The sequence below is a fragment of the Equus quagga genome, chromosome 16 (assembly GCF_021613505.1).
Source record: "Equus quagga isolate Etosha38 chromosome 16, UCLA_HA_Equagga_1.0, whole genome shotgun sequence".
Lineage (NCBI taxonomy): Eukaryota > Metazoa > Chordata > Mammalia > Perissodactyla > Equidae > Equus > Equus quagga.
The window spans coordinates 10,711,138-10,735,967 of NC_060282.1; the positions used below are offsets into that span (position 1 = coordinate 10,711,138).

Below are 24,830 nucleotides of genomic sequence, written 5' to 3' on the forward strand. Positions count from 1 at the left end.
GAGATGGATAATTCTTTTTCTACTGTACGTTTGTATCTGTTCACTCCATATGCTTCTGGTATAATGCTGGGCTCAGGATGGACACAGAGGATTAAGGGGAGGAGGAGGAGAGAAGAGAAAAAGATAAAAGAACAAGAAAGGAATACTCCAGAGATTGCACTAGGCGCCACATTTCATGATCTCATTTAATCTTTCCAAAATATCTTCAGGGTAGCTACGACTCTGCCCCTCTTACACACAAGGCTCAGAAAGGTGAGGTATATTTCCACAGTGGTCAGGTGCCAGAGGAAAGAATCTTCACTTAGTTTTCCATAGTGCCTGCCCACCTGCCCACTCCCAGAGCCCCTTTAATAGAGACGACTCCATGTCCGGGACACTTCAGTCTCTATCTCTCTGCCCCTCCCTCTTTAGTCCCCATTGTAACTCTCTCTGTGGAGAATGAGTACAGCTGGCCTTGAGTGTGAACAGGTTGGTCATGTGTCTATCTCCTCCAAGTTGCTGAACAGCTTGAGGGGAGGGGCATATCTGATCCGTCCGTGTGTCACCAGCCTGTGCTTGATGACTGATGTGTGCACTGAGCACCTCCTGTCTGCCAGACACTGGGTTAAATGCTTTGGATTCATTATCTTAAATCCTCACAAAGACCCTATGAGCTACGTCCTCTTGTCCCCATTTTGCAGATGAGGAAAACTGAGATTCAGAGAATAAACAGATATATGAGAACAAGAGGTCTCCAAGAAAGTGCCAGCCTCTTGCTCCCTACTAAGTCCTGTCTCTGTGCAGGGTGGCATCCAGAAGAAATGCCACTCAAGTATCGACGGATAATTAAAAAGCAATTTAAATGTTTACAGGATCTTTCAAGAGAATTCCAAAGGCATTTCCATCTCAAATTGAGAGCAGAGCTTCTTAAAATGTAACTTGCCGTGAAGGTGCTCAATTCCTGAGACATTTTCCTTAACTCCGGTGAAGTTTCTCCTCACTTTTCTCCTCCTCCGCAATTCACCTTCCAGATCTGTCCCATTCTCCACCAACGGCAAATTTATGCTCTTCTCAAATCAAGACTGTGCACCCTGTATGTTAAATGGGCATTACATTAGTACCTACACATAGGGTGATTAAGTGATAATGTGCTCCAGACAGCATCCTGTGGGGTGTCTGGCATGCAGAAAGCACGCTGTAAATTTTCACCATTATTCTTGTTAGTCTTAGCCTTGCAACTTTAACTCTCCTGCTGACTCTGCATGGCAAATGCCCAAAAGAATGGCTGGCACAGTGCTGCAGGGAAGGGAAGAGAGTATGAACCCTCACATACACTCTTCTATTGTATTATTTTCCTATCTGCAAACAGCAGTGATGCTGTATTTGGAGGATGTTTCCCATCTAAACAGCCAGGAAGCCCACGGAAGAGACATTAATGCTCCCGAATTGCATGCACCTCGCCTCCTATATTCCCAGATTTCCCTTCAGTTATTCAGGGCCACATGACTAATTCTGACAGAGGCTGTAAATAAAAATGAGCATATCCCTTCCTTCCAGAGCATTTAAGAGTTAGTGCATAATCCTCCAGCTCTCTCCTTTCCACAGCCACAGTGAACCAGTGACTAAGGAGGCCACAGGTACCAGATGGAGAACTACAAGACAGGGGAGCCTCCATTAACCGGGGCCCCTGAGTGACCGTGTGGGCAGAGTTCCCCACCAATTTGCAGTGAATATGGACTATAAGCAAGAAATCACCTGTTGTTGTTGAGTTGAGCCAAGGAGACTGTGGAGTTAACTCATTGCCTCAGTATGACATAACCTATCCTAACTAGTACAAAGCCTTTTACAGACTGTGTTTCTAACGACTCCCCAGCAGTGTTCTAGAGGATATTCTGCATCAATGTGCTAAGTCATTCTTGCTTGCTTGCTTCCAGGTGGGCCAGAGTCACAAACATGCCCGGTTCCCTGCAACATGGTTCTCCGGTGAGGCTGTGTGTGGGCCTCACGTGTGTCCTGTCCCTTTGGAACACAGGTGGGTCTGCTTGGGGTTCAAGAAGTGTCTCCTCTACATACGACGTTTGGGTATTCGTTGTGCTTTAGAGAATCGCAGCAGCCAGCGTTTCAGGCCAGAGTCCTAAATGAGTTTGATTGAAATGGCAATAATAAATTCCCCCTTTCGGGTTTTGTCCCTTGACTTTTTGCATTTGAGTCATTTATGCAACAGAACAATCTTCACCTCCACTGTTATGACTCTTGTCCAAACTGTTGTCTTCTCTTTGCTGGACCAGTAAGAGAGACGTCTAAGTCAGCTCCCTGCTTCTCCTCTTGTCTCTCCATGACCCATTCTCCACCCCCCAGCCTGAGTGATCTTCTCGCAAATCTCATTATGTCACCTTCCAAGTTCCTCCATGATTTCTGCCCCCTCACACACACACAGAATTATTCAGTGACTTTCTATTACTCTTTGGCTAGTATCCCAAGTCCTTTACAAGCTCCACAGGACCCTGCCCGTCTCACCATCACCAGTTCCTACAATCTCCCACCGTCTTCATTTTTTATGCTCCATCACCGTCAGCCTTCTCTCCATTCTTTAAAGTGATACTCCTGTCTACCTCGGCACATGCTGTTATCCATGCACTGAAAACCTCCTCAGCCAGTTACATCCTATTCAAACATCAGTCACCCTTCAGATCTCAGCAGAGCATCACCTCCCAGGGAAGGCTGTCAGATCACTGACAGTTTCCTTCAAAGCATTCAACATTGTTTGTAATAACATCCTTGAGTCTTCACCTCCTTCATGTCTGCCTTCCCAACTAGACTATAAGGATGGAATCTGTACCCATTTGTTCATCATACTATCCCAGCGTCTAACACACACAATGCCTATTAAAGTCTAGATGATTAACAACATTATCAATCCTTGGTGTTATTGTAGTTGGTCAATAAATATTTCATGACTAAACGAATGAGTGAACCAACTACAAGCAAACCACTTCACCATTCCAGATCACGATTTTCTCCTTTTTAAAGTAGGTATTTTGGATTAAGTTATCTCTGATGTCATGTCTGGGTTATAATTTCTCTGGTGAAAATTTTTTTACTTTAGTGTCTGCTCTTAAAGGAGAAGCCAGGAAGGAAAATACTATCACCTTCCTACCTAAAACAGGTAACTAAGCAGGTGCTCCTCCCTAGCTTGCTCTGTCTTGGGCAAATTCCTTGGCTTCTCTGAGGCTCATGTTCTCTATCTGTAAAATGGAGACTGTATCTCTATTTCAGGCTCTGAAGTCATAGTCATAGTTCCTATGAGCTGTTCATTGCTTCACGGTTCGTGGAACACTTGGATCCTCATGACTTTATTCAATGCGCAGAGACTGTGACATTCTATTAGCAATAGAAGATTTCACAGTGGGAGGTATTGTTTTTGCCATCATCACCCTTATGATAATTCCATCTTCTGTGCTTTTTTTTTTCTTTTGATGGTATGAAATTGGCCGTGTGGCAAGATGGTGAGTGCATGGCAACACCAAGGATACATTGGAGTCGGGGACTGGGTTTCTGTTCCTAACTTTTTAGTAAACAAGCAGGATAGCTTTTTTGGTATGCTTTCTTAATTTTTAAAATTTTATTTACTTTTAATTAGTACATTCACATGGCTCAAAATGCAAAAGGTACAAAAGCGTATAAAGTTAAAATGCTTCTCCAGCCAACTGCCTCCCTTCCTCAGAGGACACCGATTATACCAATATCTTGTGTATCAGCAGAGTGATTTTCAGTAAATATTTCCCCTATTCCAGCCTCCAATTTTCTCCTCTTTAAATGGGAACAATAATTCCTGCTCCTTGGGTAATCATAAAGGATAAAAAGTGATAAAACACTAAGCATGAATAAATATGAAAAATGTCAGATACCTTCTATTTTAAAGATACTACCATGGTGGTCTTTTTTTTTTTAAAGATTTTTTTTATTCTTTTTCCTTTTTCTCCCCAAAGCCCCCCGGTACATAGTTGTATATTCTTCGTTGTGGGTCCTTCTAATTGTGGCATGTGGGACGCCGCCTCAGCATGGCCTGACGAGCAGTGCCATGTCCGCACCCAGGATTCGAACCAACGAAACACTGGGCCGCCTGCAGTGGAGCGCATGAACTCAACCACTCGGCCACGGGGCCAGCCCCTACCATGGTGGTCTTTTTATCCAAAAAGAGAACAATAGTTTTATACTATTTTTCTGACAATTTATTAGGAAGATGCTTCTGAATATCATCCTATTCAGAAATACATGCTCCAGGGGTGTTTGGTTCACACTTCAAATCTTGTTATCAAAATCCACCAGTGGGTTTGTAATTATAAAAAGAAGTGGTAGACATAATTTTTTCCAGGTGAAAGGAGTGAAGTTCAGGAATGTTCTTTGTTAGGAGGATTGCACGGGGCCCACCGTTCTGGCTTGACAGGTGTAGGAATCCTGCAAGTCCCACAGCTGCAGCATCCCTGTAGCCTGGGATCTAGAACCCAGATGATCTCGGTCCCTCAGCTGCATGGAGGACTCTGTTGCTTGGTCAGGTAACAGGCAAGGTCGGGTGGTGCTCCCACAGATCTCATTGCAGCTGCTTCAGTGTAAACTGCTCGCGTAAACGCTTCTCAGAGCGCCTGAAGGGAGAGAGCGAGCCTCTCCCAAGCCAGCGAGCAGGGCTGCTTGATACGAAATGCCTGTCTCAGACTTGCTATTATTGTAACACAATCCCCCACCTCTGACAGCCTTGTTGTAGACAAGGGGATTCCATTTTTTTTTTTTTGAGGAAGATTAGCCCTGAGCTCACTACTGCCAATCCTCCTCATTTTGCTGAAGAAGACTGGCCCTGAGCTAACATCCATGCCCATCTTCCTCTACTTTATACTTTATATCACAGCATGGGTTTTGCCAAGCAGTGCCATGTCCATACCAGGGATCTGAACGGGCGAACCCCAGGCCGCCGAGAAGCGGAGCATGAGAACTTAACCACTGCGCCACCGGGCCGGCCCAGCAAGGGGATTCCTAACTCCCACCTACCTCTAACCCCAAAGCTCTGATATTTAACCCAAAAGCCTGATAATTGGTGAAAGGCCTAATTGGCTTAAGCAAGGAAGAGTTCTGGACCTAAGCTTCATTAGAGTACTTGCAAAGCAGGGAAAAAACCTAACGTCCATCCACAGATGAATGGATAAAGGAAATGTGGTATATACAGACCATGAAATATTATTCAGCCTTAAAATAGATGATCCTGCCATTTGCAACAGCATAGGTGAGCCTGAAGGACGTCATGCTGGGTGAAATAAGCCATCCCAGAAGGACAAAGGCTACACGATACCACTTCTATGAGGTATCTAACATAGACAGACTCACTGGAGTAGAGTAGAAAGGTGGTTGCCAGAGGCTAGCAGGAGAGGGGAACAGGGCCACCAGCCAGATGTGGGATTCAGGTCATCACTTTTCTGGGCTGCAGTTTCCTCATCCTTCAAAGGGGCTCTTGAACTAGATAACTTGTAAGGATGTTATACATTGTGTGAGGCTGAGCTTCCGCAATACTATTTCCTCCATGAAAACTTTTATTTCAGTGTCCGGAAATAGAGACATTAAGAAGGAAAAAGAAGTGGCTTTCCTTGGTGCGACAGGTAACTAGACCAGCCCTAAATCCCAACTTTCTCTGTAACACGGTAACTCGGGAACATTTTTCGGCCTCTCTGTGCCTTGGTTTTTCCATCTATCAAATGGACATAAAGCACGTTCTCCATCGGAATGTAACATGAAAAATGATCATTACAGCAATGATAGTAGCAAGTGCGGCATGACTAAATGACATGGAATCCAGAACAACTGATCTTTCAGGTCTCGGCTCTCTGTCACTTCCCCAGGGAGGCCTTCTCCATCCCCCTGGACCAGGTCGGGGCCCTGGCAGAGGTGCTCACGGCATCCTGCTGCCCTGTGTTGACACTCCTCACGTGTAATGACACAACAACCTCCCTCCTCCCACCTGAGCCACAGACAGTGATGTCCACGAAGCTGGAGACCTCTTTATACCCAACACCTAGCATATTGCTTGGCCCTCAGTGAGCATTTGTTGAATGAATCCAGAATAAATGAAGGCTGTGACATTTCAAAATTTCCTTTGACCTTTTCTTCTTTGATAGCATGAACTTTGCCCAACAGCCAAGTGGCCTGATATTTTGGAAGGGTCACTGCTCTGCTGCTCTAGGAAGTAGGTTCTGACCTCTTCATTGCCAGGACTCAGTTGTACAGATTTAGGCGGTGACTTCTCCTCTCTGAGCCTCAGTTTCCCGACCCGGTAAAGGGATGGCATGGATTAGACCCCTGCACTGGAATCGCTTGCCTATTTATTCAGATGTGCACTTCTGCATTTCTAGGCCACGCTCAGCCCAAGGAAACCAGAATCTCAGGTGAGGGATCCTGGGATCTACTTTTTCACAGTGTCCCCGGTGATTGTCAGGGTCACTAAACCGGAGAACCACTGCAGTAGAGGCCTCCCAGACTTCTCCAGCAATGGGGGGAGGGAGAGGCGTTAGGGTCTCCCATTTCTCTCCTGACACCTTTTCTCTTCCCAACCTCTGGCTTCAGAGGAGAAGAAAGGAAGGAAAAGGGAGTGGCGTTTCTCGATACCACAGGTGAGTTCCCCCACCCCAGGGCTCCACAGGTGGCCTAGGCTGCGGAGCAAACTCTCCCATTTTTCTGGGCTTCCACTCCCCATCCGCATCCCCACGGTGGGATAACAGCAGCTCTCCCATCTTCAGATCGCTTTATCCACACAATTATCTGAACATTAAGTAAGAGTTGAAAAAGAGTGCATATAAAGAGGAGCATCAACCGCTATTTCCACCTTGTCAGCTGTTGTTTCCAAATGTTCAGGGAGTAGCTGGGAGAAGGTGGATTTTAACCTGGCAGCCTCTCTCCACTTGGTTGCACATGACTAATATCTGGGCGATTGATCGATTGATTGATTGATTGATTGATTTTGGTACTGATGTCTGGGGCACCTCCCAGACCTATTCGATCTGAATCTCTGAGGATGGAGAGCAAGCATCGGAACTGTGGAATTAAAGAGAGCCTCCCTGGGATGCCAAGGCGCAGCCAGGGTCTGGGCTCCTCGGTTAGACAATGGGGTCGTTTCCAGATACTGCGCTGCTGGGAACTCCTGAGAGCTCCTTGGGCCTCCCATTTCCCGCCAGTCTCTGCTCTCTCCAAATGCAGAGATAAACTGCCCCCTAAAACAAGTGTTCCTTGTGCTTCTCCTGGATTTCTCCTATCTACTCTCCCTTGTCACAGTGTATGCCATTTGCTGTCACCTGCTGAGGACAGGAGTTGCCTTTTGTCTTTGAATTCCTTGTTCCTGGCACAGGGTGTGAGTTCAGTAAATGTCTGGAGAGGAGGCACATCGACTTGGATGTCGGAAATGAGGAGCTTTGTCTGCTGCCAAGAAAAGCCTGCCAGTGACATTATCTTCGAATCTCTTTCAGAGCTGCCTGCCAGGTCAGTGGATCTGTCGGCGCTTAACCTGACAGAGCTGGTGAATGGGATGCTGAGCAGAGCATTAAAAGGTGACCTTTGTTTTTAAACCACAATCCAAGCCCACTTGGTCTTGTACCCACTTGGCTTCTGGACTCTCTGTGTCTTGGGTGGGTCACGTAAAGTCTCTGTGTCCCAGCTTCTCCGTGTTCAGGTGGAAAATGTGATGCCCTACTTAACTCATAACAAGATTGAAACATCCAAATGAAGTAGGAGGTTTGCCAGCATTTTGAGAGCAAGCTGCATTCCTAACATGGCCTATGTGTAGACTTTTCTAATCATAAATCTCCTGTGATAAAATTGCCAGAGCTTAAGGGCAGATCAGGAATTATAGCCAAGTGACATGTACTTTTGCCTTTTTTGGTTTGCTTTTGCTTATTATCTTTGATTTTTATTATTTTGTTATGTATTTTTGTGTATTACTTGTTTTTTGGGGGTTTTTTTTGCTGAGGAAGATTTGCGCTGAGCTAACACCTGTTGCCAGTCTTCCTCTATTTTGTATGTGGGTCACCACCGCAGCATGGCTGATGAGTGGTGTAAGCCTGAACCCTGGAACCAAACCCGGGCTGCAGAAGCAGAGTGCATGAATTGAACCACTATGCCACTGGGCCAGCCCCTGTTTATTACTTATTTTTATTATTTGTTTACTGTATTATCAATTTCTACTATCTATTTACTAATTTATGTTATTGTTTATTTATTATTGTTAGTAGGCATTTGCTGTTTCCTTTTCTCAATATCTTTGACAGATAGCAAGAAGTTCTTCTCCTTGCTGAGCGTTACTTCATACAGTTCCTTCGCCTTCCACAAGTTTTCTGTGGCCGTCTACAACAGTGAGTGCTGCCCGGCTTTTCTTGGTGGCGATAATGGTGAGCAATGGGCTGACAGGGCCACGTCAGGATTGCTGTGCGTATCATTTCTCTTCACAGTTTCTAACCTGAAGACGGTGGACCCAGCCAAATTCCCCATGCGGTACTGCTACTGTTTAAACAATCGGACCAATGACTTGTCAGGTGGGTGGAACTAACCATGAGGCTCCCAGCTTGCCTGGTTTTGGTTGCACCCTTTTAGATAAGTTTGAATTGTTTTTTTCTCCTTAGACTAAGATAGGAAAATATAGTGATACCGATCATGCTTAAATATGCGCACCTTCATGGCCCCAGAAAGTTTTCTTGGTTTTCACCCCAGAGAAATAATGTGTGTTCAATGGAGCAAGAATGCAATGTTCATGCAGCATTCTTTTAATAGCAAAATCTGAGAACAATCTAAATACCCATCATCTGAAAAATGGTTAAATAGTCTACCATATGATCAAACTCTGGAAAACAATCAGAGGCAGTACAGGAATGAATGGATGTGGCCAGACTTGGCCTACGTATGGAAAAATTTGCATGACTTTAAATTAGAGAGTGTTACAAAATAATATGTAGAATCTAATGTTACTGGTAAAAAATATATACATATTCGGACACTGGGTAGCTGATTACCTCTGAAAAGCAGGTTGGAGTGTGTGTTTCAGAGTGGAAGAGTGTTCATCAAGGGGCCTTGTGTTATCTGACTTTTTTTCAGTGGGAGTATATTCCCATCCTATTTTCCTTATTAAAAGTTAAAAGTATTACTTATTCCTTATTTTAGAGAATCCTGAAAAATAGGAATGAAAACTGCTCTTTCACCACTAATTCATCCATTCAACAGTTCTTTATTGAGCACATACTATTGGCCAGACACTCTTCTAGGAGTGGAGATACCACACTGAGCCACGTGGACACACAAACACACACACACCAGCCCACTCTAATGGCCTTAAATTCTGTAGGAAGGGATGGAGAGTAAACAAATAGACCAAAACTACATGGTATGTTGGCTAATACATGACCATGAGAACAATAAAGCAGAGAAAAGGATGAGGAAGGAAGTGATGGTGGGAATGGCCAGGGAAGTTTTCTCCAATGAGGTGAGGGGTGACCTGCAGGAGGAGAGGAGACAGCCCCGTGGTACCTGGGGACAGAGTGTTCCAGGCAAAAACCCAGGCAGCAGAGTGAGGACTGGAGAGGCCAGGGTGGCTGGAGCAGTTGAGCCAAGGCAGAGCATCATGGGAAATGAGCTCAGAATTGTGGGAGCGAGGCAGGGAGGGTACTGCAGATCATGTAGAAGTTTATAGCCTAGTGCGAGGATTTTGATTTTCACTCTGAGTAAGAAGGACGCCATTGTGATTGTCCACACAGAGGAGGCACAGGATCTAACTTAGATTTTAAAAGGATCCCTCTGGCTGCTTGTTAAAGAATAGACTGTAAGAGAAGCAAGAACCAAAGCGGAAAAAGCCTCCTGTTCTTTTTCTCGGTTAACCTAATATTACATATATTCTCCGTGATATTACAAACTCTTTGCAAATGCTTGTAACGGCTGTGCGACCCATGAATGCGAGCATTTTCTTAGCCAGTATGCTTGTCAGACTTTGGGGTGGATTCTAGGTTTCTCTTAACATAAAAAACCCTGTATTGGACATCTTTGTGCATGAAACTTTTCACTGCTTCAGATTATTTGCTGAGGATAGAGTCCCCAGAGTGGAATTTCTGGAACAAATGTTGTAAACATTTTAAAGAGAATAATGATTGCTGTTTAGTGAGTACTGTATGCCAGACCCTGCAGTGAGTACCCAATATCCGTTATCTTATTTAACTCACGCTCTGAATCTCATCAACAAACTACATTTGGGAGAAAAAATGTCCATCATAACCACTCCTTTCTCACCTTCTCATTGGCCCCTCCTGGGGGCTGAGTATTTTGCTGGGCATTGAGTCCCTGCCCTGGTTGTATGAAAGATAAAAATAAAATTTAAAAAGTAGAGTCACATCTGCTGGAAAAGAGTTTGTAATTCTATTTGGTGAGCCAAGGCGTATTTACACACACATGAAACAATTATTCAAAAAGAATGGATCCATGGATCATTACCACTGATAGAATGGTATGCTGCTCCTCTGGTAAGCCACAGCAGTTTTTCACAAGGTTTGACACCTCACAATGTGCCTGATGTCGATTCCCCGCAAATCACTACCACGAGAGGCTGTACACCTAGGCCAACATCTTGCCATTGCTCAAAACCTTTGGGGAAGACGTGTTTGTGGATAATCTTCAGACTTGATCGTTTTCTTTTGATGCTACACTTGATCTTAGCCAAAGGGCCGAGAAGCGATGATCGTTTTCTTTTGAATATTCTCAACTCTGACATATAGCCCTCCTCTGGGGTTGTATTTGCATATTTTTCTTCTATTTTCCTAAATGAAAATAGCTTAAATTTTCTTGATTTTAAAATAATATATTGTGATGTCAAAATGCCAGGTATAACAAAATGGACAGGTATAATAAAAAAATCAGAAATACCTGATATCCCAACATCCACCGTAAATCACCTTACCCAAGATGATCTAAGCCACCCCTCTAATCCACCTATCTAAGCCATCTGTCAACTAGTTATCTAACCAGCCTTTCTACTCCACCTACCTACCCCATCCATCTACCCACCTATCCGGTCATCCCAATCTACATTCTCTATATTATTTAGAATACAGGCTAGGCTATTATAACAAATGATTCCCAAATAAGGTGGCTTATAGAAGGTAGAAGTGAATTGCTTTTCTACGAGATAAACTGTGTGGCATACCAGGGCTGCTCTGATGGTTTGACGGTCTAGGGAGCCCAGGCTCCTTCTAACGTGTTGCTCTGCCTTCCATAAGTTGTTGCCCCTGTTCTTATAGTCCAGGGTGGTTTGCCACCACATCCACATTCCAGCTACAAGGAAGGGGAGAAAGCCATTGGAAGGCGTGCTGATTCACTGTAAAAACTCACAGTCTGGAAAGCCTTCCACATGGCTCCTTCTCACGTTCTATTGCCCAGTCATGACCATGCTGACCTGCAGAGCAGGCTTGAAAATGTAGTTTTCAATGATGTTAGACTACCACACGCCCAACTGAAATTTCACATTCTTTTACTAAAGGAAGATGGGAGAATGGAATTTGGGAGGCAGCCATCAGTATCTACCATGTTTTCTGTGCAGTTTTATAATCCACCTTTAAGCTAATCAGTGTCTTAGAAACCATCCCATCCCAATGCATAAAAATAGGCCTCATCCTTCATATGAATTCACAGTATTCATCGAAAGAATGCACCATAATTTATTTGATTTATCTCCTCTTGATGGAAACAGTTTATTCCCAATGTTTTCACAATTGTCAACAATGCTGTGATGAATACCTGTGTACAATCACTTAGAGTACTTGCCCAGTTATCACTGTAGGATGAAGTCCTTGAAATGGAATTGTTGTCTGACAGGCAAGCGATTTTGTGGCGATTCAAATTGCTAAAACTTCCTCTACAAATCTTCTATAAGTTGACACTCTCACCGCTAATGTTTGAAAGTGTCTGTTTTTCCACACCCCCTCCAACACTGAGTACTAAGAGACATTCTTAAATCATGACCGATTGGATAGACAAAGAGGGTTTTGTTTTTCCCTTCTAGTTTTATACAAAGGTGGTCAGAAAGTATTCATTTATAAGTGCTGCTAGTAAATTGGATAATTCAAATTTTCATCAAAACAAAGGATATCTTTGAGGTAATGATAACTGATGTTATTCCAAGCCTATAAACAGATTGTGAAAGCAGTTCTAAAGGGGGAGTTGACAAAATGGGTTGAGTAAGAGAGTGCGTGAGCAATGGTGGGAGTATTGGGAAGAGTGGGAGCTTTAGCCCAAGGCAGACCTCAGCTCAAATGCAAGCTCTGCCACATCCTCTGGGACCTGGGAAAGCTCCATCATATCTCTGAAACTTGGACAGAACCTGGACTGCATCCTTGGTGTCCTGGCTCGAGAGCCACACTCATATCTCCCATGCGATATGAACAGTGGATTCCAACAGTGGATTGCTGTTTAGTGGTCTGTTTATAAGCTTTCTCTCCCACTAACCTCAGCTTATGGTGGGCAGAGATGGTGCCTTACACAATCCTCCGGTACCAAGCAGATGTCTGGCACACTGCAAACACTCAATGAATGCTTCTTAGACAAATGAATTAATAAACAAAGGAGAATTTTGAGAAGTAGAAAGAAAACAGATGGAAACGGTAGTGAGATACTACCCTTCCTCAGTTTCCACAATGTGACAAAGAACAGACTGGTCTAAAGAGACAGAAAGGAGGACGCCCAAGTTTGCCTGCCTTCCTCATGGGCAGGTGTCCTCACCTGCATAGGTGTGCTACCACATCTCCCTCCAGGAGATCAGCCATGTGTCCATGCAGCGGTGGTAGGACCACATCGTGGCCCTGGCTCAGATAGCAGTGCTCACCTCCTGCTGGCCTCACATGCGGCACATTCCATTGGTTGTCATATAGCATTTTCCTACCTCTCAGAGTTCCGTACTTTCCATCATTTGGATTCTATATTTTCAACTCAGCTTGCCCCCTACACAAGCTTGTAATCCCATTAATGAGTAAAAAAAAGCATTTGTATAAGGTATGACGGCAGTTTATCCAGGGGACCCAAGAAGCTTCTTCTTAAACTACTCTTTCGGGCTCCGAGAATACGTACCCCTTGTTTTAGAAGCCAAGAACTTATTGGGTCCTGGAAAACCATAAATGAACAGTGGAGGAGGTGGGAGATGTTTGGCTAGGAAGTGTATTAGGATCTTTCATGGCTCAGTGGTGCCCACCCATGTCACGTTATGGCCTTGTCCAAACCCTGCTCAGAGAGACAGCTCACAAAGATTTTATAGCCTGAAATGTAGAATTCTCCCATTCTCCTCCCCTCAGCCTTCTTAACAAGGCAGGCAGGAGGAGAGGTTCCTGGTTGTATTTTGTATACAATCCTTGTGTCTTTTGACAGCTCATAGTTAATAACCCACTGCTAAATTTGAAATCATTTTGAAAATCCATAATTATGTAAATTTATGTCACATCTCTGTGGGGCTGCTTCCTATCCAATGGATTTGGTATTCTACAGCAATTAAATGAGATATCAGGGAAAAATAAATTAGGAAAACCATTATTCAAGGATAAGGCCTTTCACAGCTATTTGGTGTTGGCAGAGAAGGATCTGGGGGGACAAGGCAATGGGGAAAAAAGGGGGATTATAATGGTGGATCCAAAAGTTTTCTGCCTGCCTGAAATGAAGACATTTTTTTATAATTAGTAGTATTTCTCTATATGATTGTTAATATTCCTCAATACACTGAACTAAATCAAACTTGCAAAATCTGCTCTGAAAAATTCAAATACCATATAGTTTTCCCCTCGTGTCTCTGAAATTTAAACCAAGTCTCACATATTTAAACCTCCTCTATCTATCTTGCAGATTTCACAGCCCTACTGGTGGACATCATTGGCAATTCTACCAGCTACCTCACAGAGATTTTTAAGTCAACCTCCATCCTCTCAGGTGTGTTCATCTTAAAAATGCTTGGCAAATTTGAGATTCGGCATCCATCGTGAATCATAATCAAACCTAGTGGACTACCACCCCAGCCCCTGCCACAGGCCAGGCTGCCAGGAACGTTAATGTAAATTTTACCTAGACAATAAGTGTGGTCCAGTTTCAACCACCCATGTTTAAAAGCTCCATCTTCCCATCAGAGTGTCCGAAAAGTTGGAGGAAGAATCGAAAGCTCGGAGTTGGGGGAATCTAGGCAGACTCAAGAGAACAGCTTGTGTTGGACCGCTGTACTCCTCTTCTACAGAGGAGAACACTGAGATTCAGAGAGGTTGAATATTTTGCTCAAGGTTGGCTCCAAATTCAGATTTATATCTCTATGGAGCCTAAGCCCATGTGTGATGTACAATTGAGAAAGATAGGACTTGTTTATGAAGTGGCTTCATATAACCCCCAGGCTATTCACATTCCCCTGGGGACCCACTTGAAAAGCACTGGCCTAGTCAATAGCCCATCACGTGGTCTCATCAGAGAGATGGCATGCTACCCTGTGGAGCAACTGCTGTAGAAGCAAGGGTTGGGGAGAAAAAGAAATAAGAACAGCTATCATTAGGCGCCAGGGACTCTTCTAAGGGCTTTGAGTGTATTCCCTCTTTGGATCCTCCCTACGACCTCATGGGGTAGCAACTATATCTATCACCACTTTATAGGTGAGGAAACTGTGGCACAGAGAGGTTAAGAAACCTGACCAAGATCACTCTGCAGAGATAGAATTCTAACCCAGACGATCTGGCTCTGAAGTGCATGCCTTTGGTCACTATGCTGATACATATAATAATAGCACCACATTAACAGTAACGATAATTATTATTCTGACTATTTACTGAGCATTCCTATCCGCTAGGCACCATACTTTAGAGCTTCACACACGTTATCTCACTGGATCATCATAGCCATCCCACTAGGGACCTGCAACCATGCATCCACAGTTCTTTAGGCAGCATCCTCAGGGACGAGTACATTTAGGAATTCAGAAGTTGTAAGAGAATGTCTACCCCATACACGATGTAACACCTACAGCAGCACCCAGGGCAGCCCGCCGTAATCAAATACATTCATATTCCTTTAGCCAAATGCTTGACCCTTTATGCTAAGTAGGATGGATAAGGTCTACACACAGCCTCACATCTGTCAAGTCAGGTTTTGCCGCCAAAGGAGTTTTGGTACCAAACTCACACAAAACCTTCCAACTGACAGAGATTTGGGGATTTGGAAATTGCAAATAAGGGACTGTGGGATTCAAATTTTCACCATTTTAAAGATAGGTAAACTGAGTCCTAGAAAGGTCAAGGAGTTCACTCATGTTTACACAGCTAGTAAGTGGCAGAGCTGATGTTGTTACCCTAGAAACCCACCCCGGAGGCTGTGCCCTTAGCCATTACATTATACTGCACCCACTTCCATCCCAAAAAAATCCCCCAGAAAATCAGGGCTACCTTGAGAGTATGGAGTTAGCTTTATTTTCCACAGCATCCTGAGCTTGAAATTTCCAGCTTGATTTTCCTTTTGATGAAAGACTTAACAGCTCCAGACGCATTGCTAAGTCGTGTTACGTACCGCTTTGTCTACAGTGAGTCAGACGAGCGAATCCGACTGCATCTTCATCTGCGTGATGACAGGAAAGTCAGGTGAACCACTCGCCATTCTTTGACAAGCTCTCTGAGCTGAGACTTAAGCCCGACACTCCAGCAGGCGAGCCCAAGATTTGATCCTGTTGGTGTGATTTTTACAGGAAGGAATCTCTCTGACTTCTGGGAGATGGCGGAGAAATCTCCCGTTATCAATTACACATTTACCAGCAGCGTGTCTAGTGTTCTGGGTGAGTGTAACCCTCCCATATTCCTACTATAGTCTCCAGACCAGGGTCTCGCCCAGCAAACTGAATCGGAATGCTGCCCTCAGGTGTTTTATTTAGGTATACCGGGTTAAAATCAGGATTTCATGATTTAAAAAAAATAATTGAATTTGTAATCCTAAATCTAAATTTTTTAACAACTTTTTTGCAAACGAAGATCTGGCAACCCTGATGCTTCCCCTCACCCGTGACAACAAGCAACTGCAGTTGAGTAGCTGCTGCCCCCATTCCCCTGTTAGCAAAGATGCCTTTCTCATCTTTTCCATAGCCCTCTCTGCTCCCTATTGCCTCGCACTTTTTTTCTCATATCAACTACCTGGCTTTTGTAGGTATTTGAATTTGTGACCCTGCTGTAGACGTTGCCACTCTGTAATACCCAGACCCCACCCAGCCATCCTCCACCCCTCCACACGCAAACAGACCCATCCTCCTGCCTTTTTGCTGTCACCAGGTGGCATTTTTGGAACCAACTTTAAATCCTCTTTTTCCTTCATGCTTAACTGTCATTTCTTGCCGAATAAATTATCTGGAATCTGGCTGGTCCTCCAAGATTATCTGCTGCTGCTGTGATTGTCTTAGTTCAAGTCCTTGTCATCTACCTTTGTACGGTAATAGCCTCTCAACCAGTCACCTTTGACCCGGTCTCTTATTTCTCTAAAATATCCATCCATTGCCCTAAGAATGAACGTCTGTTTTGTTTTTTGAGGAAGATTAGCCCTGAGCTAACTACTGCCAATCCTCCTCTTTTTGCTGAGGAAGACTGGCCCTGAGCTAACATCCATGCCCATCTTTCTCTACTTTATACGTGGGATGCCTACCACGGCATGGCTTTTGCCAAGCAGTGCAGTGTCCGCACCCGGGATCTGAACCGGCGAACTCCGGGTAGCTGAGAAGCGGAACGTGTGCACTTAACCGCTGTGCCACCCGGCGAGCCCCTGAAAGTCTTTAGCATGATTGGACTATGTATTTTCACAGCTCAGAACTCCTAAGTCAGCAGCAGAGGACCCCAAGTCTTTAGCCTGTAATGTATGTTTCCCTGTCATCAAGCCCACCCTCAACTGCTCTCTTTTTCCACGAATCTTCTGTAAAAAGACTTTGAAATTCCTGCTTCTTCTTGGAGCTGGCATACGTCTCCCTCCCTGCGACTTTGCTCATGCTGTTTTCTCAGTCTGGAGCTCCTTCCCTACTTTTCCAGATTTCAGAGCCCAGTTTGTCTGTCAATCATCAGCTCAAATGCTGCCTCCTCTTTCCTAAACCGCCCCCCCCCATCAAAATTTGCCTTCTGTCTTCTGTGACCCTATAACACAGCACTTGTACGTCATTTGGACTTTCTGTTACTCCAGATTGTGTCACAGGTGACTTTATATGCGTGTCTCCTCACCAAATGGTACTTGAAGGCAGAGACTGAGTCGCCTTCAGCTCCATAGTCTGCCTTCCCCCTTGGCACCTCACACAGTGCCTTGTACACAGTAGGTTCTTCACTAGCGTTTCTTGGAGCAAAATGAAGTTTACAATAAATCTCCAATTCCATTTCAGTGGGCTGCCTTCCTTTGTATTTATTTAGGGCACCTCTTACTTATGCTGAGGAAGGACCTCAACTTGTGTGGAATGAGGCTGCTTGACAAGGAGAAGAAGTGGGCATCTGGTGGATTCCCCTTACCTACCCAATTCTGAGGACAGACCTGAGGGTTGGGTCAATCTCACTCCTTCAGAGAGTCCTTCCATGAACTGCCCACCCCCGATTTCAATTACGCCTCCCTGTCTGTGCTCCCTCAATAAACTACCGATGCTCGGGAAGAGAGAATGTGTTTACAAGTTGACACTAATGTTGACGTGCCTGATAATTGGCCACCTGGCTGAGTGACAGTTTGATTGGGAGGCATGTAGCCCCATGTCCAGTTGATCTTGGAGCAAGGACCAGGCTTCTGGTACATGGCGGGTATTACTGAGCCCAGAAGTGAGAAAATGAGGCTGTAGGGCCACCTTCTGCAATTGCGCAGGTTGTACCCTGCACAGAGTTACCTGCCAAAGGGGCAAGTCGGGGCTGAAATCCAACACAGGCTCTGCCCACTAGTCTGCAGGCCAGCGTTCGTCCACCCAGAGGAAGGGACCCTATGGGCTAGTGGGAGCCTGGCTTCCTAATAGGCAGCCCCTGCCCCTTAAGCCTTCCTGAGGGGAGAGATAGGGCACAATGAAGACTTGGGCCTCTTCCTCTTTTCCTTCATGGAGCATCCGAGGGCACCGTGTGGATCTCCCTCTGAGCTGAGCCTTCCTGCTGTCTCTGTGGGGCCTGTCTTGCAAGCGATTTCTCCCTGGCAGCCTCTGATTCCCCAAAATTCTACTTCTGGTTCCTAGTAGTAGGCACAGGGCATGTAGAGCAAGCCTATTCCCTCTTCCAGGGACAAGTTCCAGAGCCAGGGAGGGGCTGAGGGCTGTGAAGTGGGCAAAGGACTCTCCCAGGATTCAGCCTCTGTTCAGGAGACACGTCAAATCTCTGAAGCTCTTCAGTCTGACAGCTTTGCATTCTGTTCACGGTACTTCTTCACGCAGCGTTTTCAGAGACTGATATTTTAGCTTAACTTGTCATTCAAGGAGAAACCCTCCTTTTAATGACATGTGGTACTATTCCGAGGAAAGTCTGAATCTCTGCATTCTGTGTATTTGCTGTGCGATGACTTTTCAATGGTGCAACAGTTGTTTGCATCCAAAGGGTCCAGCATATTCAAGCTGCCGTTGACTGTCTGCCTCCATGTGTAGCCACCACGGGGACGGCCGTGACTTCAAAGCTCACATCCACAAGCCAGCAAATGCTACCAGGAACCAGCCGCCCAAGCCAAGCCCAGAGCACCCTAGTGTCTGCTCTGAGACCCTCTCCTGGGACAGAGACAACTCCTCCTTCAGAGGGAGAGCAGTTCGTGGACACAGATATGCCTCCTGAGCTTCACGCCAGCACCCTGGCCACCCTGGACAGCGCCTCTCCCACCCTCCTAGCCTTGGGTAAGAGGCTTTCTCAGCCTTTCCTCTCCTGTCCTGTTTCTCCTTCCTGTTCTCTCTGGGCTCACAGAAATAAACGAAATCCATCCTTTGTCCCTTCTCCACCAACCCCTTTCTTCTTCAGCATCCCTTAAATGAGAGATCCATGTGAGCCAGTATGGGCTCAGTACAGACAAAGCTACGCAGCGGATATCATCGACATAATGTCCTTCTAACATTTATTTGTATAATTTTTTATTTTGAAATAGTTTAAGACTCACAAGAAGTTGCAAAATTAGTACATAGAGTTCTCTGATACCCTTCACCCAGCATCTCTCGATAAGACTATCTTACATAATTGAAGTATATTGTAGAGTAAGGTATTTTTATTTCAGCAAAGCGTTTAGCAATATCTCTCTTGAAATTTACACAAAATGCTGAAGTCAACCTGTACGGCAAGGTTAGGTGAATTTGAGCTGGATGGATAATGATGCTAAGAATATGTTAATGACTTGATGCCAGCATGAAAAGCTGCCACTTACGGCATGCCAATAGCTTCCTCCATCCCCATCACCTTTGTGGACGCAATCAGTGGTGTTGCCACTGAAGATGCAAAAAGGGTGCTTATCCCATTTGGAAATAAGACACAACTGAGGTAACTCATCAAGAGTCAGTACTGTCTCAGCGAGTTCCAACGATGGACCAGAGTCATCAGAGTTCATTCATTCATTCATTCACTCATCCAGACATATATTTAACACGAGACACCAGGCTAGCTGTTAAAAACCAGCTCTATCAAAGTCCCCTTTCCTTCCTGAGCTCACAGACTAGAAAGTGAGACATAGGCAACTAAACTGACAGTTATGATCCAGCCAAAAAGAGCTGTCGTCCTGGAGAGCCCAGAGAGGGGGCTTCCCGTAGGAGGTAAGAACTGTAGGAGTCGGGCCAACAGGGAAATAAGAAGGAGGGAAAGGAATTAACTAGAAAAGTCCTCAATACTATAGCCGGCATCATGACAGTTATACAAAATTAGAAGGGGCTGGCCTGGTGGTGCAGTGGTTAAGTGTGCATGTTCCACTTTGGCGCCTGGGGTTCGCCAGTTCGGATCCCGGGTATGGACACGGCACCACTTGGAAAGCCATGCTGTGGTAGGCATCCCACATATAAAGTAGAGGAGGATGGGTATGGATGTTAGTGCAGGGCCAATCTTCTTCAGAAAAAAAAAAAAAAAAAGAAAGACAGAAAAAAATTAGAAGCTTTCCAGTATAATACGAAAAAAAAGATGGGATTGCTAGTGGCAAGACAAAAACCAAAGAGCTGGTTTTATGTAAGAAAAACTGCAAACCTTCAAAGAGAGTTTAAAAAGCATATTTAAATAAATGAAGTGATATACTGTATTCTGGATGAGAAACCTGAGTATTTTAAAGATGGCAACTGTTTTGAACTTACAGAATTTAAATCCTCCAAGGGGATTAGCTTTGTAAAACTTGAAAAAAATTATATTAATTCCTACCATGGGAATGAACAATTGAGAACATGCAGCCATTGCTTCAAAGACCCATGAGAGAAGATTTGTCTTAATAGCAATCCTCTGATCCTGTACGGCAGGCATAGCTATTACTATCATGATCGTCACCATCGCCTCCATTTAAGTGACAGAGCTAACAAGAGTTCAGTGACTTGCCCCAGAGTGTGTACAGCATGAAGGGGCAGGAGCAGAATTTACCCCTCCAGGTCTCCTCATCTCAGACAGCATGACCTTTCCACTGTGTCACATGATTAGAAACGTATTCCTTAAATTTGAGAGAGAGAGCCCAGTGTCCTCCAAACACATACCCTTGCTGGCTGTCTGAGCGTCCAAGGGATTTTTTTAATTGGTAGTTAGGAAAACAAAGTTTAGTTTGGCCCTTTTATTCCAGTTCAGGGTAGAGTTTTATTTTCCCTATTGGGCATGCCCATTGCATTTGCCCTTTAATAACACGTCAATGTCTTGTCAATTTTATATCGGAATCAAAATGGTAAAGCATAAAAGTGCCCTGTTCCTGTCACTTGTGCAGCTACCAGGAGGGTGGGCAGAACTCCACGGGTGACAGCCACCAGGCAGGCGTGGGCTTCCACACTACCCGTGCCCTGGGCTCAGACCACCGGTGAGAAAACACCTGGAGGGCCTCCCTGGGGAACTCTTTCCTCCACGCCAACATCTTCTGCAGAGGCCCAGGAGGCCGAGAACACAAGGAGTCTTTCTGGGCCTCCTGCTAGGACAGCGGACACACCTGGCAGCCCTTCCCAGCCCAGCCTGACCTCAGGTATGATTCTCTTCATCTCAGCCCCTTTCTTCCTACCTTTAAATGAAGGAACAAATGTATGAATGAAAACTCCCTCTTCACAGGAATCTTCCACCTCCTCTCTCTTCTATGTACCCACTTCCCAATTTCTTCTCCTTTTTCCTCTTTCTCTGTCCATTAGATAAGTGACCACTAGAAGCCGACATTGTTCACTCCAGACAATTCAACTACCTTTTTGGCATTGTGTTAATACATATGAATGCTATTGCATTAGTTACATATACAGCACGCATACGCAATGTAATGTGACACATACATCAGTTACTGTACAAATATAATTATATATATATCAGTATATAATCATGTACTATGAGGAAGGCCTGAGCTCTAAAGGGCAGGAGAAAAATTGTCAAGTGTGACCCCAATTTTATGTATTTGTGTGTGTTTGCGTGTGTGTGTGTAATAAATATACACAGAAAATAGAAAACAAAACAAAATAAGACAAAAGATGTTCACAACGTAATAACCTTGACTATACCCGGGAAGTAGATAGAATTTTTATTTTTCTTCATTACAATGTCATGAATTTTCATATTTTCTACTCCTGTAATCAGACAAAAAAGACTTATTTCTTTTTAAAATCGCTTTCTCTGATACCTGCAGCCAGAGACCTTGCCTCCGCGCTCACCACAGTCAATGGATCATAAAGCTCATCATTACTGGGCGGTTAGTGTCCTTGAACTTGACCCTCCTCCCGCTGGGCCATACTCTCCTGAGGGCCTGGGTCTTTAATCCCCAGTTCCCATGAAACACAAGAGGCCTTCAGTAAAAGTTTGTTGAGTTACCTGGATTTCTTGAGAAGTAGAGGGGAAGGAGCAGATGAATTTTAATGGGCGTAAATATAAAGTCTTGACTTTAGGCTCAAAATCTCAATGGTACAAACACGTCTGGGAATGCAATTTCGACAGCTTTATTCAGTGAAACACCTGATATCTTTGCATAGGGAAAAATAAAAGCTAACAGGCTTAGGTTCAGCCAGCTGGACCACGGCCACCAACACAGCCCTGAGGCTGTGAGCTCTGGTCTTTATTTCAGACACAGCAGGGTTGAAATCCTCACTCCACCGCTGGCTGTGTCTTTAGGCAGTTTTCTTAATCTCTCTGAGTCCTGGTTTTCTGGTTTTCTCGTCTTTGAAATGAGGGAGGCGATACCTACTTTCAGACTGGCTATGATGATTGTTAAAGTAGGTGATGGCCGTAAGGTGTTCAGCTCAGCATGTAGCCCCTCGGAACCGCTCAGTCAACAGGAGCTCCTGCTAAGCTGCCCCACGTGCCCATGGTGGCAACACGGCAGCCAGTTTCAGGAGATGTGCTGGGGAAAGGGTCATGGCCAACAGGACATCCTCTAGAGGAGCACTTGTGCCTGCTTTTGCCCTAGCTCCCTATCAGCTCTAATCTTCTGCGATCCTGTAGTCATTCAGTTAACCTGTCAACAGCAATCACAGACAAGTGAACTCTGTGTTCGGGTTGTGGTTAAGACTGCTCATTTTCTGAACTACACAGAAACACACCTGGGCAGCAAGCATCAATGGACAGCTTTTGTGTTTGGGGGCTTAGAGTCCAGTGCCAGAAGGGGAATCCAAAGAAGATGCTGACCTGCTCTAAGAAAATGATAAGATTTTCCCATGTGGTTGGGTCTCCTGCCTGTAGTCATCTGTAAATGTGTTAAGCTTCCCATCTCTGGTACTAACATGGCGGTCCCCAGGGAGTGGAAGCAGTGTTTAATTCAATGTTCCTGCACCCACAGTCCTAGCAGAGGAGCATAATAAGTAAGGAGCAGCCTGCTTCACCCCTTATCCAACCCCTCTGTGTCATCCCCTAGACTCCAGCCGCAGCAAAAAGTACCCACCCACTGCTCACTTCTTCGGGTTGTTGCTTGTGCTCTTTCCTCTGCCAGGAAAACCCGTTCTCCTCACTAAGCACAGTGCTTCTTCTGTCTCAGAGAAGATGTTGCCCAATCCCCAGCCCCCATCCTCTGTGCTCATCTTGCATGTCAGTCTCACTCCTTTTCTCCCACTTAACCACACGAGTGAAATTGCCTGTTGCATCTTCCTCTCCCTCATTCCCTATAAGGAGGCTGCTTGGCTGGTTTTTCCAGAGGCCAGAAGCTTGACAGCAAGAATCATGTCCTAAAATGGTCCTTAAACCAGGACTTTATGAACATGATCAAAAGACTTGTTGAGATGAGCTCATGCTCTATCATGAAAATGATGGGCCATTTGTAGGGGTGAGGAAGAGCCAAGGTGGGCACTAAGACTCAGATGAATGAAGAACATATTGTTGTCTTCGTCTCTCCACCCAGGAGCATTGTGCTTGGACACTGCCTGTGAACACCATTACACTCCCGTGCAGGTTCATCATTTCATACCAGTATTAGCTGGTTTCCAATGGCACCCAACACACTGTATCATAGTCCCTGATGGGACTTGCCCATTTCCTCCTCGACGCTGGGACTGTCTCCACTGTTGGTTCTATTTCTTAGTTGTTTCTGCATCCTCAACACCCTACCTGGGATCTGGCTTAATAACCAACATTGGTTGACTAGGGCAGGACTGGTGGCGGGGGGTTTCTTCTCCCCATCAGGGGCCCTGAGAAGAAATGCGGGCTCACCTCTCTCTCATCTCATCCCAGGAACTCTCACCCCTGGCACACAGACTCCGAGTCCAACCAAGGCACCGGCCCCCAAATATCCACAGACAGGTGAGAATGTGCTGCTGGAAAGAACCCCACTGCCACAGAGCTTAGGGGCAGGGGCGTGGAGAACAGGGGTGCCAGTAGGCAGACCAAGCTGGTTATTATATTTTATGGGTTCCAGTAAGAAAAGAGGCAAGAAAAACTAGTTTGTAAGCCTTACCGTGCTGCTAAATTGCCCTGGGATCTTGGATAAATCACTTCTTTCTTGGCTACAATTTCCCTCTAGATTTGAAGGATCCTTTATCCTTAAGTGTCATGATTCTCTGGTTGTGTCTAGGACCCAAGGCCATTTCATGTTGACTTTTCTGAGGCCATTCTTGCCCCTTGTAGGTGATCTGTCTGCACCGTGGCCGGTGACCCCCGGAGAAGAGCCAGCCCTGGTCCCAGGACCCCACCAAGTGTCAAGTACGTACCAGCGCCCTGTCACTCCCGTTGTGTTTGTTTGCTTTGGACAAAGTTGTGTAGTGTAATAAAAAGAAGTTTGTTGGGTAAATGTAGATTCAGACTGCTGAGATTCACATCCTAGCTCTACCATTTACTGGCGAGGTGGCCCACAGCACGCAATGTGCAGAATTCAGTTTCCTTGGCTATAAAGCGAGAATAATAACAATTATTGTGGGTACAGAAAATGTCTTTTTTCCACGAGGTTTTGTATTAAGTAAGATAATGGGTGTGAAAGTGACTTGGAACTACAGAGTCCCATGTAACTTAATTCAATCAAGCTTTACGGAGTGAACGCCTGCTGAGAAAAGTGCTGTGTGCTTTGCAAATGGAAGCTGTTCCTATAATGAGCATGATGTTGGCAGAGGGCAAGGGAGGAGTAAAGGACAACTCCAAAATTCAACCCCCGCTCGCTGGGTGCAATTTACTTTTATTCCATTTTAAAGGATGCAGTGCCTTCCCCATCCCTGCACGCTTGAGTCTCATGGAATGCTAGAGGAAATCATTTCCTGGGCTTCT

The 24,830-nt window shown here is 45.1% G+C and overlaps 1 protein-coding gene across 1 annotated transcript in view; it reads left to right on the top strand.

Annotated features, from left to right (window-relative positions):
- The first annotated feature begins 1,932 nt into the window (after positions 1–1,932).
- HHLA1 (HERV-H LTR-associating 1) overlaps positions 1,933–24,830 on the top strand; it is a 31,355-nt gene continuing 8,457 nt past the window's right edge. Inside the window, exons 1-13 of the mRNA XM_046642498.1 lie at positions 1,933–2,011; positions 3,086–3,142; positions 6,570–6,632; positions 7,482–7,562; positions 8,280–8,363; positions 8,460–8,543; positions 13,870–13,953; positions 15,576–15,632; positions 15,737–15,829; positions 18,617–18,856; positions 20,890–21,138; positions 23,808–23,876; positions 24,201–24,275. Of these exons, the coding sequence (XP_046498454.1) occupies positions 1,933–2,011; positions 3,086–3,142; positions 6,570–6,632; positions 7,482–7,562; positions 8,280–8,363; positions 8,460–8,543; positions 13,870–13,953; positions 15,576–15,632; positions 15,737–15,829; positions 18,617–18,856; positions 20,890–21,138; positions 23,808–23,876; positions 24,201–24,275 (1,315 nt within the window). The remainder of the gene's footprint in view (positions 2,012–3,085; positions 3,143–6,569; positions 6,633–7,481; positions 7,563–8,279; positions 8,364–8,459; positions 8,544–13,869; positions 13,954–15,575; positions 15,633–15,736; positions 15,830–18,616; positions 18,857–20,889; positions 21,139–23,807; positions 23,877–24,200; positions 24,276–24,830) is intronic.